At 20.1% G+C, this 13,639-nt stretch overlaps 5 protein-coding genes across 6 annotated transcripts in view; 2 read left to right on the forward strand and 3 right to left on the reverse strand.

The window, feature by feature from the left end:
• Positions 1-643: 643 nt before the first annotated feature.
• Positions 644-2,179, forward strand: PRSY57_1014700 (methionine aminopeptidase 1b, putative; the record flags this gene model as incomplete). Its single annotated transcript, XM_012907736.2, has 1 exon — positions 644-2,179. One exon carries the CDS (start codon positions 644-646, stop codon positions 2,177-2,179), a length of 1,536 nt encoding a protein of 511 aa, XP_012763190.2.
• Positions 2,180-3,450: 1,271 nt separating this feature from the next.
• PRSY57_1014800 (hypothetical protein) lies at positions 3,451-5,832 on the forward strand (the record flags this gene model as incomplete). Its single annotated transcript, XM_012907737.2, has 1 exon — positions 3,451-5,832. The coding sequence occupies one exon, from the start codon at positions 3,451-3,453 to the stop codon at positions 5,830-5,832; it is 2,382 nt and encodes a 793-aa protein (XP_012763191.2).
• Positions 5,833-6,251: 419 nt separating this feature from the next.
• On the reverse strand, positions 6,252-8,072 carry PRSY57_1014900 (hypothetical protein; the record flags this gene model as incomplete). Its single annotated transcript, XM_012907738.2, has 1 exon — positions 6,252-8,072. The coding sequence occupies one exon, from the start codon at positions 8,070-8,072 to the stop codon at positions 6,252-6,254; it is 1,821 nt and encodes a 606-aa protein (XP_012763192.2).
• Positions 8,073-9,219: 1,147 nt separating this feature from the next.
• Positions 9,220-11,233, reverse strand: PRSY57_1015000 (heat shock protein 60; the record flags this gene model as incomplete). The annotated part of the gene is made up of 2 exons (XM_012907739.2): positions 9,220-10,820; positions 11,092-11,233. The coding sequence occupies 2 exons, from the start codon at positions 11,231-11,233 to the stop codon at positions 9,220-9,222; spliced, it is 1,743 nt and encodes a 580-aa protein (XP_012763193.1).
• Positions 11,234-12,078: 845 nt separating this feature from the next.
• Positions 12,079-13,639, reverse strand: part of PRSY57_1015100 (tubulin binding cofactor c, putative) — a gene marked incomplete at both ends in the record, with an annotated part of 2,391 nt that continues 830 nt past the window's right edge. The window contains 7 exons of one of the 2 annotated variants that reach the window (XM_012907740.2): positions 12,079-12,234; positions 12,375-12,507; positions 12,641-12,708; positions 12,814-12,886; positions 13,006-13,079; positions 13,159-13,213; positions 13,341-13,561. In XM_012907740.2, the coding sequence (XP_012763194.1) occupies positions 12,079-12,234; positions 12,375-12,507; positions 12,641-12,708; positions 12,814-12,886; positions 13,006-13,079; positions 13,159-13,213; positions 13,341-13,561 (780 nt within the window). Of the gene's footprint in view, positions 12,235-12,374; positions 12,508-12,640; positions 12,709-12,813; positions 12,887-13,005; positions 13,080-13,158; positions 13,214-13,340; positions 13,562-13,639 lie in introns of those variants that run through there. The other variant, XM_020114866.1, reaches the window with a different exon arrangement.

Raw genomic sequence — 13,639 nt, forward strand, 5'->3', positions numbered from 1 at the left:
TGTTATATGAATTTTGATAAATACAAGAAAATTCCAAATGTGAAAAAAAAAATAAATATATAATATATTATATATAGGGAGAAAAAAACAAATATATTATAAAAAAAAAAAAAGAATTGTGTTTTATGAATTATAAATTATTAAATAAAAAATAAAAAACAAAACAAAAAGAAATAAAAAAAATTCCAAAAAAAAAAGAATATATTCTATGAATATAGTTATGAACAGATGAAATTCTGAATTTTATATTTTAAGAGTGTTATAAAAAAAAAAAAAATTTATTATATTATATATAATATATTATATATTCACTTTATTTATATATACAATATATATATATATATATATATATAATATAATATGACATATGTAATATAAATCTATATTATTATATATATCATATTATATATTTATTTATAAAATTATTTTCTATTTTATTCTATCTTTTTTAATTTTTTAACTTATCTATATATATATATATATATATATATATATTACAGATTTTTAAATGTGAAAAATGCTTCTTTCACAAATGAAAAAAAAAAAAGTTTTACATTTCTTCCTTTGAAGAAAAATATATAAAAAGAACAATACTATTTAAAAAATAAAATAAAACAAATATATATGTAAATTAAATTCCATTATGGCAAATATTGATGATATAGAAAAACAAATTGAAAATATAAAAATAAATTCAGATGATAATAAGAATAATGTTTCCAAGAATAAAAATAGTTTATTAAATGGAGTAAATTTGAAAGATCATGAAATAAATGATAATGTTAAATCTGTTCATTATAATAATAATAATGAAAATGATACTATGAATGAAATAAATAAACATGTCAAAAATGATGAATATTGTATTAAAGGAAATAGTAATAATAATAATAATAATAATAATTTAGATACACAGATAAATGAGACTTTAAATTTAAATGAAAATTTTGAAAAAAAAAATGAAGAAAATTTGTGTAGTGGATGCAAAAAAGTATTAATTAAAAAATTAAGTTGCCCTATATGTTTAAAAAATAAAATATTTAGTTATTTTTGTAGTCAAGAATGTTTTAAGGGTTCTTGGAAAGAACATCAAAAGATACATGAAAATATGAATAAGGAAAATAATGAAAAAGAAGATCATTTGAAGACTATAGTTAAAAAACATTTATCACCAGAAAATTTTGATCCTACTAATAGAAAATATTGGGTTTATGATGACCATTTAAAAAACTTTGTTAATTTTAAATTCACAGGAGATGTGCGACCATGGCCTTTATCTAAAATTAATCATGTGCCCTCACATATCGAACGACCTGATTATGCAGTTAGTTCTATTCCAGAATCGGAATTAATATATAAGAGAAAAAGTGATATTTATGTAAATAATGAAGAAGAAATACAAAGAATTAGAGAAGCTTGTATATTAGGAAGAAAAACCTTAGACTATGCTCATACGTTAGTTTCACCAGGAGTTACCACTGATGAAATAGATAGAAAAGTTCACGAATTTATAATTAAAAATAATGCATATCCATCAACTTTAAATTATTATAAATTTCCAAAATCGTGTTGTACTTCTGTGAATGAAATTGTATGTCATGGGATACCAGATTATAGACCATTAAAATCCGGTGATATAATAAATATTGATATTAGTGTTTTTTATAAAGGTGTACATTCAGATTTAAATGAAACTTATTTTGTTGGAGATATAAATGATGTACCAAAAGAAGGTAAAGAATTAGTAGAGACTTGTTATTTTTCTTTAATGGAAGCTATTAAAAAATGTAAACCTGGAATGTTTTATAAAAATATTGGAACTTTAATAGATGCATATGTATCAAAAAAAAACTTCTCAGTTGTTCGTTCCTATTCAGGACATGGTGTTGGAAAACTATTTCACAGTAATCCAACCATACCTCATTTTAAAAAAAATAAAGCAGTAGGTATAATGAAACCAGGTCATGTTTTTACTATTGAACCTATGATTAATCAAGGACATTATAGTGATGTATTATGGCCAGATCAATGGACAAGTGCAACATCAGATGGAAAATTATCAGCTCAGTTTGAACACACTTTATTAATTACTAACAACGGGGTAGAAATTTTGACAAAGCGAACCCAAGATTCACCTCCACTTGGTTTTGATACAAAAGATGAACTATACTATAATTAAATATATACATATGTATATTTAATTCTTATAAAAAATGTTTCATGATAAGAAATAAAAAAAAATCATTTATATATATATATATATATATATATTTGGATAATTATTCATATTTTACTTCCTTTTTAATTAATTGGTTTCTTGGCGAACCGAAGGAAAACAAAATAATTTGTTTTCATCCTTTATATATATATATATATATATATATATATATACATTTTTTATTTATTTGTTATTTTAAAATTAGATCCAAGTGTTTTAGATATTTATATAATTTTTGAATTTTTTCAATTGAATTAATATATATATATATAATATATATATCTTTAAAAAAAAAATTCATGAACATATTTTTGTGTGAATTATATACATATATATATCAATACAATGATCAAAATATATATTGGCCCTTCTTTATTTTAGTTTTGTGCATACATCTATATTTTCAAATTTATTTGTATTATATTTATTTATATCTAAAAGTAACTATTCACTATATTATATATATATGTGCCTTTTTGTTTTATTATTTTTATAATATTTCATTTTTTGGTTAATAATTCGAACATGTAAAACATCTTTTTAATAATGAAATAAAAAATAAGAAAATAAATAAATTAATAAATACATATATATATATATATATATATATATATATATATATTGCACATATTCAGTACTCTTCTTATATATAATTAAACGTAAAGAACTATACTATATGTGGATAAAATATCATACAATTGTATAAAAAAGTATAAAGCTGGTTAATTGTATGTATAATATATATATATATATATATTCTTTCTAATTAATTTATTTAAGAAACAATTAATGTATATATAATAATACTTACAGTGTTAAACATAATTTTATATACACACAAAAATATTGAAATACGAATTATTGTTCTTATGTGTAAGATGGTATTGTATAACGTGAACAAAATATAATTATATACTCGTCTCCCCCTCCAAAAAAAAATTATATATATATATATATATATATATAAAATAAAATAAGTAAACAAAAAAAAAAAATAATAATAAACCATATTCTAGGTAATGCGACGAATATAAATGTATAAAGTTATTTTATAACTGCTTCATTTTTGTGTTATTTGCATTTCAGAACATATATATATATATATATATATATATGTATATATTTTTATTTTTTTTTTGTTTTTCATATTTTATTAAGACTAATATATACTTAGTACATTTATTTTATCTCTAAAATGGAATGATTAAAAAAAAAGAAAAAAAAAATGAATAATGATAATGAAAAAGCTAATAGAAAGTAATGTAATTAAATTAAATTATGAAAATTTTTTAACAAAATATAAATTAAATTCAGGGAATGAACAGAAGGATTTGAGTGATGAAGAACTGTATGAACATTTCATAATTAATACATTCAATTACTCCAAACCTTTAGGGTGTTTACCCCCAAATATTTCTAATATAAAAGAATATTATTTAGATGGAATAAATATTTTTGAAGTAATAGATTATGTAAATATTAGTGAACGAATGTATAAATTTGAAAATATTACAGAGGAAGATGATAAAGAAAATGAAGATGACAGCAAAGAAATTTTCAGCCATTCAGAACCAGACGAAAAACATGATTATGAAATAAAGAGTAGAAAAAATAATAAAAGTAACAAAATATCAAATAATAATAAAAAAGATGGAAATAATATAAAAAGTAATAAGTATAGAAGATTCTATCGTTTTTTATTATATGATGGAAAGAGTTTTATATACGCATATGAACAAGAATATAATGAAATATTCACGTATCTTGAAAGTAATAAATATATATATCCCAAAATTATATTATATAATAAACCTTTAATTCGCCGAGGGGCTATATTATTAAAAAAGAATCAAGTTATAATTTTGTTTAAAGGATGTACTGTATCATGTAATGACACGGAAGATAATGAAATAGAAGATTTTCCTATAATATCGGAAAGTAATAACATAAATTCAGGAGTTCATCAAAATATACATGATGATTTATATACTACAAGGAATACATATGACAATAAAAATATGACTGATGATTCCCATAATTTAATTAGAAAATTTTATTATGCTGATGAAGGTAGGGAAAAAGAAGAATATAAAACTTATTATGAAAATACAAACAATTGTGGTGTATTCAGTAATACGAATCGTTCTAACGAATATTATTCTAGAAGTAATATGCATAATAATAATAATTATTCATTTAATGAATATGCAAATCATAATTATAAATATGATCAGAACCATGTTAAAAAAAATACAGAATATTATTATAATAAAGATAAAAATTGTTATATCACTTCAATAGATTATAATAATAATAATAATAATAATAATAATAGTAATAATGAATATCCAGGAAATAATTATAACAATAATAATAAGGGTAATCATTATTATTCTCATAATATTCATAACAACCATATGCATGATGCACATAACAATAAAAATTATATTGGTTCAAATAGGTATAATACTGACAAGGCTTCATATAATTATTATAATAATCATTATAAGAACAAACAACATTATATTGATCCCCAAAGGAATAATTATTATACACATGGAATAAATCATGATTATTATTCTAAAGAAAATTATCTGAACAGTTTTGAATATAAAAATCATAATGGTTATAAAGAACCACTTCGAAATTATTCTAACGATCATCCAAGAAACAGTTATAACAAAAATAAGTATAACATTTTTAATGAAAACAAACGTAACAGTTCTAACAAAAATGATCATCATATTTCTAACAAAAATAATCGTAATAGTTCTAACAAAAATAATCGTAATAGTTCTAACAAAAATAATCGTAATAGTTCTAACAAAAATAATCGTAGTAGTTCTAACAAAAATAATCGTAGTAGTTCTAAGGAATATTTTAAAAGGAATTCTAATAAATTTGATAATGCATATGATAATACATACCATGATAATAATACCAGAGTAAATCATCATAGTGATTTTTCTAGAAAAAATAATAATGGTTTTTATAGAAATAATGATAATAATTACAATAATGAGACTTATGTAAAGAACCATTTTTCTAATGAGGTAAAGCATAATGCAGGCTATCAAAGACTGAGTGATAATTTGGAAAATAGAAATAGAATGAATTATGAAAATAATAATAATTATTATTCAACATATGGACATTCTGATTATAACGTTAATTATAATAATAAGAATAATAGAAATATACCTTTGAGTAATTTAAATGAAAAGAATAATCATATCCCATCTAATAATTATTATACAGAAAATTATTTACCAGAAAAAGAAGGTAATAGAAATATACTTACAAATCAAATAAATAACTATTCAATTAATTCTGTAAACAATAATTTTGAACAAATTAATCCTTCCACGTGTAATTATAATAGGAATAATGTATTTCCATATAATAAGGAAGATGATAAAAATAATTTTGTCGAAATGAAAAATGTTGAAGAAGAATATCATAACGATAACCAAGAAAGAGCTAGAAGGAATTCAGAAAATAGCAAGAAATTTATCGATTTAACAGAAGGATTTTTTTCTTCAGAATTTTTTCATAAATCATATGAATGTAATGATGTTAATAAAAATAGTGATATTATTATCCTGGATGATTAATTATATTTATTAATATGTATATTTAATTATATTTAACATAACTTAAAATAATGAAAAATGTTAAATAATTAATATTTTCATAATAATAATAATAATAATTATTATTATTATTATTATTAATTTATATATGAAATATTTATTGTGGACTTTAATTTCCAATGTATAAACAAAATATATAATACAAATATATACTACATGTTATATTTTATTATTATTATTATATGTTTTAATTTTTTTGTCTTTTGTAACAAAGTTTTTAATTATTAAAAAAAAAAAAAAAAATTAGTAAACAGAAAAAAATTTAATTTAATTTAAAAAAAAAAAAATACAAAAATTAATAAATTCTATATAAATTATATTATATAATATTTTCATGTTGTAATAATTTAATATAACATGATGTTTAATATTATATAATATTATGAATATAAGAAGTTTTCTTTTGAATTACATACATCTTTCCAAGAACCATTATTTTTTAAAATTTTATAAGCCCTTTGCATTTCATTTATGATTGTTTTATAATTGGAAGGGAAGATATTTGCAACATTTTTCCCTACTTCAAAAGGATTATCTACAAACAGGAAATATGATTCAAATTTTTTTAATGTCTGAAAATTTTGGTAATAACCATTTATATCTCTTATTGCTATAATACCACTTTTATATTTGTATCCATAAAATTTAAAAAATTCTATTAAAAGTGTAGAAATATCTACATATAAATTATTATGTATACTATTATTTAATCGTTTTAGTTCATCCTGAATAACAGTATCGTCTTGACAAAATTTGCAATCAACACCCATTATATAAAATGGTTTTTCATTCCTTTTAATAGAAATATCTTGAAGTGACGGAAGTATTTTTGGTTCAGCAACATTTTGTAAAAAATGTATTATCATTAAAATTAAAGAAAAAGATGATAAAAATCCTTTTGATCTATCATTAATATTTCTTATCTTTGACCAATATTTTAAGACTATACCCATAGTTTGTAATCGTTTATCTATAGCAACATATTTTTGAATTAGTTTTGAATTTATCACTGCTAATATATTATTTACAGAAATGTCACAAGATAACTCAAAGGATTTTTCACGGTTATTACAGTAAAAATGGATAATAGGTACTTTAGCTGAAAATCTTTGTTCAATAACACCATTATTAAAATTACTTAAGAGTAAACAGATTTTTTTTAGAAAGGTTATCTGATCTTTTCTATTCAATAATATTGGTATTTGAATACATATATCAATATCACTATTTCTCATCCAAAAACCATTTATTACTGATCCAAATGGAGTTACATATGAATTTTTATAATGTTTATTAATTTCATTCTGTAAAAAATTTAAAAATATTTTCATATTATTTATATCATTTATGGATGGTTTTAATGAATATTCTAATTTATTCAATTCATCATTTAATGATTTAATATTATTTGTATTAAAACAGTGATTTTTTTGATTTTCTTTTATCATTGATTTTAAATAATTTTGTATATCATCATCATCACTATTATTATTATTATTATTAATATTATTATTATTAATATTATTATTACACTTGTTATTAGTATCACTATCACATGTATCATATATATTTGTTTCAGAATATATATTATTACAATCGTCACTATTTATACTGTGGTATATCGTATTATCATATTTCTCATATCTTTTATCCATTCTTTTTTCTTTACATAAATTATTATCACTTAGAGAATTATTATTTATATTCACCTCACTTTTTATATATTTATTCTTCATAGAAGATTCATTCATTTTATCAAATGGATTAATATTACCATCATTAATCATATTACAATTAGTATCATTATTGTAACATATATTTTTCTTCAAAAAATTAGTTTTAATATCAAAATTTTCGAATTTTTCATTTTTTAGATTCTCTCTATCTTTATATTTTTCATTCATATGTAATCCATTATTATCTCCACAATGATCAAAATTTTCCTTTCCTTTTAATTTTCCTCTTTCCAATATATACTCTTCGTCTGAATCATCACTGCTGATATAATCTAAGCCACTATCACTTAATTTAAAGTTGGTCAGTTGAATTTTCTTATCTGATTCAATATTTCTATTATTCTCATCATTATTATATTTTATTGTACTAAATTCATAAAATGAATTAAATAACTTAAGAAACTTTATTTTGAATCGAGGTACATTATTTAAAAACGAATAAAATCGTAAAGAAGGTATATGCATATATCCTTTTGTTCCTAATATATTAAAAAACATAGAGAAATTTTTATAAATCATTTCATGGCATTTACACAAAATTTTTTAATTATTGATTCTTTTAAATACTATATATTCCTTATTTAATATGACCTTTCAAATGGTATTGGTATTATTTGTTATTATGACCAAACCATTATTAAAAAAAAAAAATTTTTGAAGATCATTGAGAAAATAAATTGTATATCTATATATATATATATATTTATAAAATATGTAACTCTTTTCAAAATATACACTTTATTTTTTATTTTTACATTATTTTTTTCCCCCCTAACAACATAATATAATTTACACCTTTATATATTTTTTCTATGAATTTAAAAAAATGATAATAGTATTTTAATAACTTGTAAGGTGCATTTTATGTTTTCTTAAATTAATATCCAAAGGAATTAATAAGATATTACTTTGTTTAATAAATATATTTTCCCATAACAAATTTAATTAAATGATTAATATACTATATATATATATATATATTTATACTTTAATGCATATATGATTGAAAAATAAAAAAAAGAAAAAAAGAAAAAATAGAATGTAATTTACTTCATATTAATGTTTTTATAGAACATATTAATCTGATATATATATATATATATATATTCTATTTATTCTCATACATAAATATGTATAATTTAAAAATATGTAAAAAGGTTCATTATGAATAATTTAATATTTTTATATATGCACATATAAATAAATATTATATTCTCCACAGTCACCTTCCAATATAAGCGCACAACTTAATATCGTGAAAATTTTGAAAAAACAAAATTGTTTTAAAATATTAAAAAAATATAAAATAAATAAATATATAAATAAATAAATAAATAAATAAATAAATAAATATATATATATATATATAACAACACACACAGGTCATAAAACTGCGTATATTTTTATAATAAAAAAAAAATTCAAGGTGAAATAAAATATGTACATATATGTATATATAATAATAATATACACATATATCATCCTTCTAGATTAAAGTAAATGTAAAGACAAATATATTATTTTTAATTTAATTAAAAAAAGTTATCTTTCGAAATTGAATATTTTAATTATCAAATAATAATTTAATTATATAATTTATTTGATTTTTTTTTTAATACATTCCCCCCATGTCACCCATAGAATTAACTGAATTCATATGTTGTGATGATTCTTCATTTTTGGAATCTTTAAAATCAACAATAGCAACTTCTGTTGTTGTCATTAATGATGCTATAGAAGCAGCATCTGATATAGCTGTTTTAACAACTTTAGTTGGATCAATAATACCTGATTCAATCATATCTACATATTTTCCTTCTTGAGCGTTAAAACCAATATTAGAATTTTTTTCTTTTAAAATATTTCCTGCTACAACTGAACCTTCATGTCCAGCATTTTCAGCAATTTGTTTAATTGGTGCTTTACAAGCATCTTTAATAATATTAACACCAACTCTTTGATCATAATTATCAGTTTGAACTGAATCTAATTCTTTCGAAGCAAACAATAATGCACTACCACCACCTGGAACAATACCTTCTTCAACAGCAGCTTTAGTAGCACAAAGAGCATCTTGAATTCTGTCTTTAATTTCATTAACTTCTACTTCACTTATTCCTCCTACTTTTATTAAAGCAACTCCACCTGTAATTTTAGCTAGACGTTCTTGTAATTTTTCTTTTTCATAATCTGATGTATTCATTTTTATAGCATTTCTTATACTTTCACATCTTTCATTTATTTCTTCTTTTTTTCCTTCTCCTTCCATAATTAATGTACTATCTTTGGTAACATTTATGGATTTTGCTTTACCTAAATAAGAAACAACTTGTGGATCATCTAATTTTAATCCAGTTTCTTCTGTAATTACTTTCGCTCCTGTCATTACTGCTATATCATGAACCAAGGCTTTTCTGTGTTCTCCAAATCCTGGTGCCTTTACTGCACATATTTTTAAACCTAATCTCAATTTGTTTACAATTAATGTAGCCAATGCATCACTATCAACATCTTCTGCTATAACTAATAAGGATGATTGGTTTTGTAATACATGCTCCAAAACTGGTAATAAAGATTTAACAGTAGATATTTTTTTTTCATGTATAAGTATATATGGTTTATCAAGTTCTACCTTCTGGTCTTTGCTATTATTAATAAAGTATGGAGAAATATAACCTCTATCAAATTTTATACCTTCTACAATTTCTAATTCATGTTGTAGCGTTTTTCCTTCCGTAACCGTAATGGTTCCTTCTTTTCCCACTTTTTTCATGGTATCAGCAATTAGTTGACCTATATTTTTATCACCGTTTGCTGATATACTTGCGACATTGAAAATTTCTTCTGTTGTTGTAACATCCTTCTTTATTGAATTTAAATACTCCAAAACCTTTTCTACACCTTTATTTATACCTCTTAATAAATCCATTGGGTTCATTCCAGAATCAACTGCTTTACAACCCTGTTGGAATATTGATCTAGCTAAAATTGTAGCTGTTGTTGTACCATCACCTGCTTTATCATTGGTATTTGCAGCAACTTGTTTTACCATTTGTGCACCAAGATTAGCTAGCTTGTTGTTAAACTCAATGCTTTTAGCAACTGTTACACCATCCTTTGTTATTTTGGGTGAACCAAATGACTGTTCTATGATAACATTTCTTCCTTTTGGACCAAGAGTTACACTAACCGCGTCGGCCAACTTATTGCAACCTATATTTATGAATTAATAAATAAAATACAATAATAAATAAATAAATAAATAAATAAATATATATATATATATATATATATATATAACATATAATGGCATATTATGTAAACATAAAATTGTAAAAAAAAAAAAAAAATAATAATTATTATACTAAAAATTTAAACATTTATAAGCATAAATATATTATATACATTTATATAGGTACTGTTATATACAATTATACAGATAAATACAAAGAATATATAAAAATAACACACATATAATATTAACCTGTAAGCATAGCAGTCCTTGCATCACTTCCAAATCTTATATCTTTTGATATGTTTCTCTTCTGAATATTACTTAAAATTGAAACACACTTGTTTCTATTACTGCCGTTATTAAAAATTTTCCCTCGTAATGTTGATATCATTGTTTCTACAATTTAATAAAATACGTTTTCAAAAATTTAATTTTTTACTCTTATTTTATTATATTATATTTTTAATTTATCTTATTATATATATATATATATATATAAATATATATTATATTTTTAAAGGTTTACACAATCCTTCACATATAATAATTTATCTATATGAATTATTCACAAAATTCAAATAAAATAATTCACATAAATTATATTTATATACTTATAAATATTTATTTATTTAATTTATGAATCGTCAAACATTCACATATCAAACAAAAAAAAAAAAAAAAAAAATTTAATTATTTATATTTATTATTATTTTATATATAAATATATATATGTATATTACATGAAATTAAATTGATAATATGTGAAAAAAAAATAAATAAAATAATAGAGTTTATATATATATATATATATATATATATTCATAAATTATAAACCTTTTCTTAAAACGTTTGAAAAATAAAATTATTCAACATATATATATTTTTTTATTTATATATTATAGTACTATTTTATAAAGATGTCATATAAAATAAATGCACTTGAAGTATTCAAAAGTAAAATAATATATATGTAAATTTTTCTTTTTAAAAATACAAAAAGAGAAAAGAAATTTTCTACAAAAACACATCAAATTAAAAATAATTAGATTCATGTGATTTAAAATAAAAATTAATATTAATTATATATATATTATATATTTGTGAAATAATAATAATAATAAACGAGCTTACAAAAATGTAGTGCTATATATATATATATATATATATAAGTACATATAATATTAGTTTTTTTATATTATTACCTGAGATTATGGCATTATAAGGAAGAAAATTATTTTAATTTATTCTTTTTAGAAAAGGTGGGAAATTTTCTATTACATAGTTATCATGTGTTAATTTTTCTTGGTGAAGACCATTAAATTTTTTTATATATTTTATTTTTATGTTATATATTTGTACCTCTGTATTTATACAAAAATTTGGAGATTTTTCCTGTAATCATTTTTTATTTATATAGAAAATTAATATTAATATATTTTATGTATGAATATTTAGGAACATTTTTATATGTTATGTAGGTTTTATTTCTATTTCTATTTTTTTTTTTTTTTTTTTTTTTTTTTTTATCCTACCTGTGTATTTTGCCAATTAAAATCCATTATTTCCATCCATTTGGTTGAATCTTTGTTTATATTAATTTTTTGTAATAATTCGGATAGTTCATCAAAGATTAAGTTATATTTATGGAAAATAAGTTTTGTGGAACTATTCATTTTAAGAAAAAAAATGGAAATATATATATATATATATATATATATATATATATTATATAAAATAAAATAGGGGAATATACAAAATATATATTTTTCAATACTTATTTTTTTGTGTGTTTATTTACTTTTCGATAATTGGATTACTGATGGTATTAATATAAAAATTGGTATTAACAGCGTCATGTATTCTTATCTACATGTGTAAAATTTATCAATTATAATAATCATATTTATTAAATAATTAATATATATATATATATATATTTATTTATTTATATTTATATTTTTAAATTAGTACTTGCTTAGAATTTGATAAAATATTGCAGTCTTGACAATTATAAATCATTAGAGATGACTCGACAGCTGAAACCCTAAATAAGAATTAATATGTATGAGAATAGAATTGAAAGAAAAAGAAGAAAAAAAATATATAATATAATATAATATAATAATGTGTATTCATATATAAGGTACTCTTTTTGAATTTTACCAGATTGTGCATTGTTTAATTTTCTGTATTAACACAGAGCTTAATATATCAAGTATAATAATTTCACAATTAACCTAAAAAATATATATATATATATATTATACTATATTATAGATATATAAATAAATAAATTATACTTCTTTCATATTTTACTAAATTATCCAGTAATAAATTAGAACATCCCGTTTCTCCAAATCCTTTTATTATTCTATATAAATATGTTTTTTGAAAAAATTAAAACATAAAACAGTGGAACAGGGCATAGATTTAAAATCATTTTCATTATATATATATTTTTTGATTTCTATATATTCTTATTTAATTGTTTTAATTACCTTTTATTTTCCATATTTTGAAAAGACATCTTATATTGGCTTAGATCAATCATATTTTCATTGACTTGTACTTCTTCCTTTTCTTTAAATAAATAATCATCATCAGGTAGTAGGAAATTATCATCATAATTAAATTCATTAGGAGTATATGCTTTTTCATTTTTATTTTTTATACTGGATTGTTTTAATGTTTCAATGTCTTTAATTAAATCTTTTAGTTTCTAATAAATTAAAAAAAAAAAAAAGAATGTACATAAATTTATAAATATATAATACAAACAAATTATTTAAATGTATTA

This window comes from Plasmodium reichenowi, chromosome 10 (genome assembly GCF_001601855.1).
Source record: "Plasmodium reichenowi strain SY57 chromosome 10, whole genome shotgun sequence".
Taxonomy (NCBI): domain Eukaryota; phylum Apicomplexa; class Aconoidasida; order Haemosporida; family Plasmodiidae; genus Plasmodium; species Plasmodium reichenowi.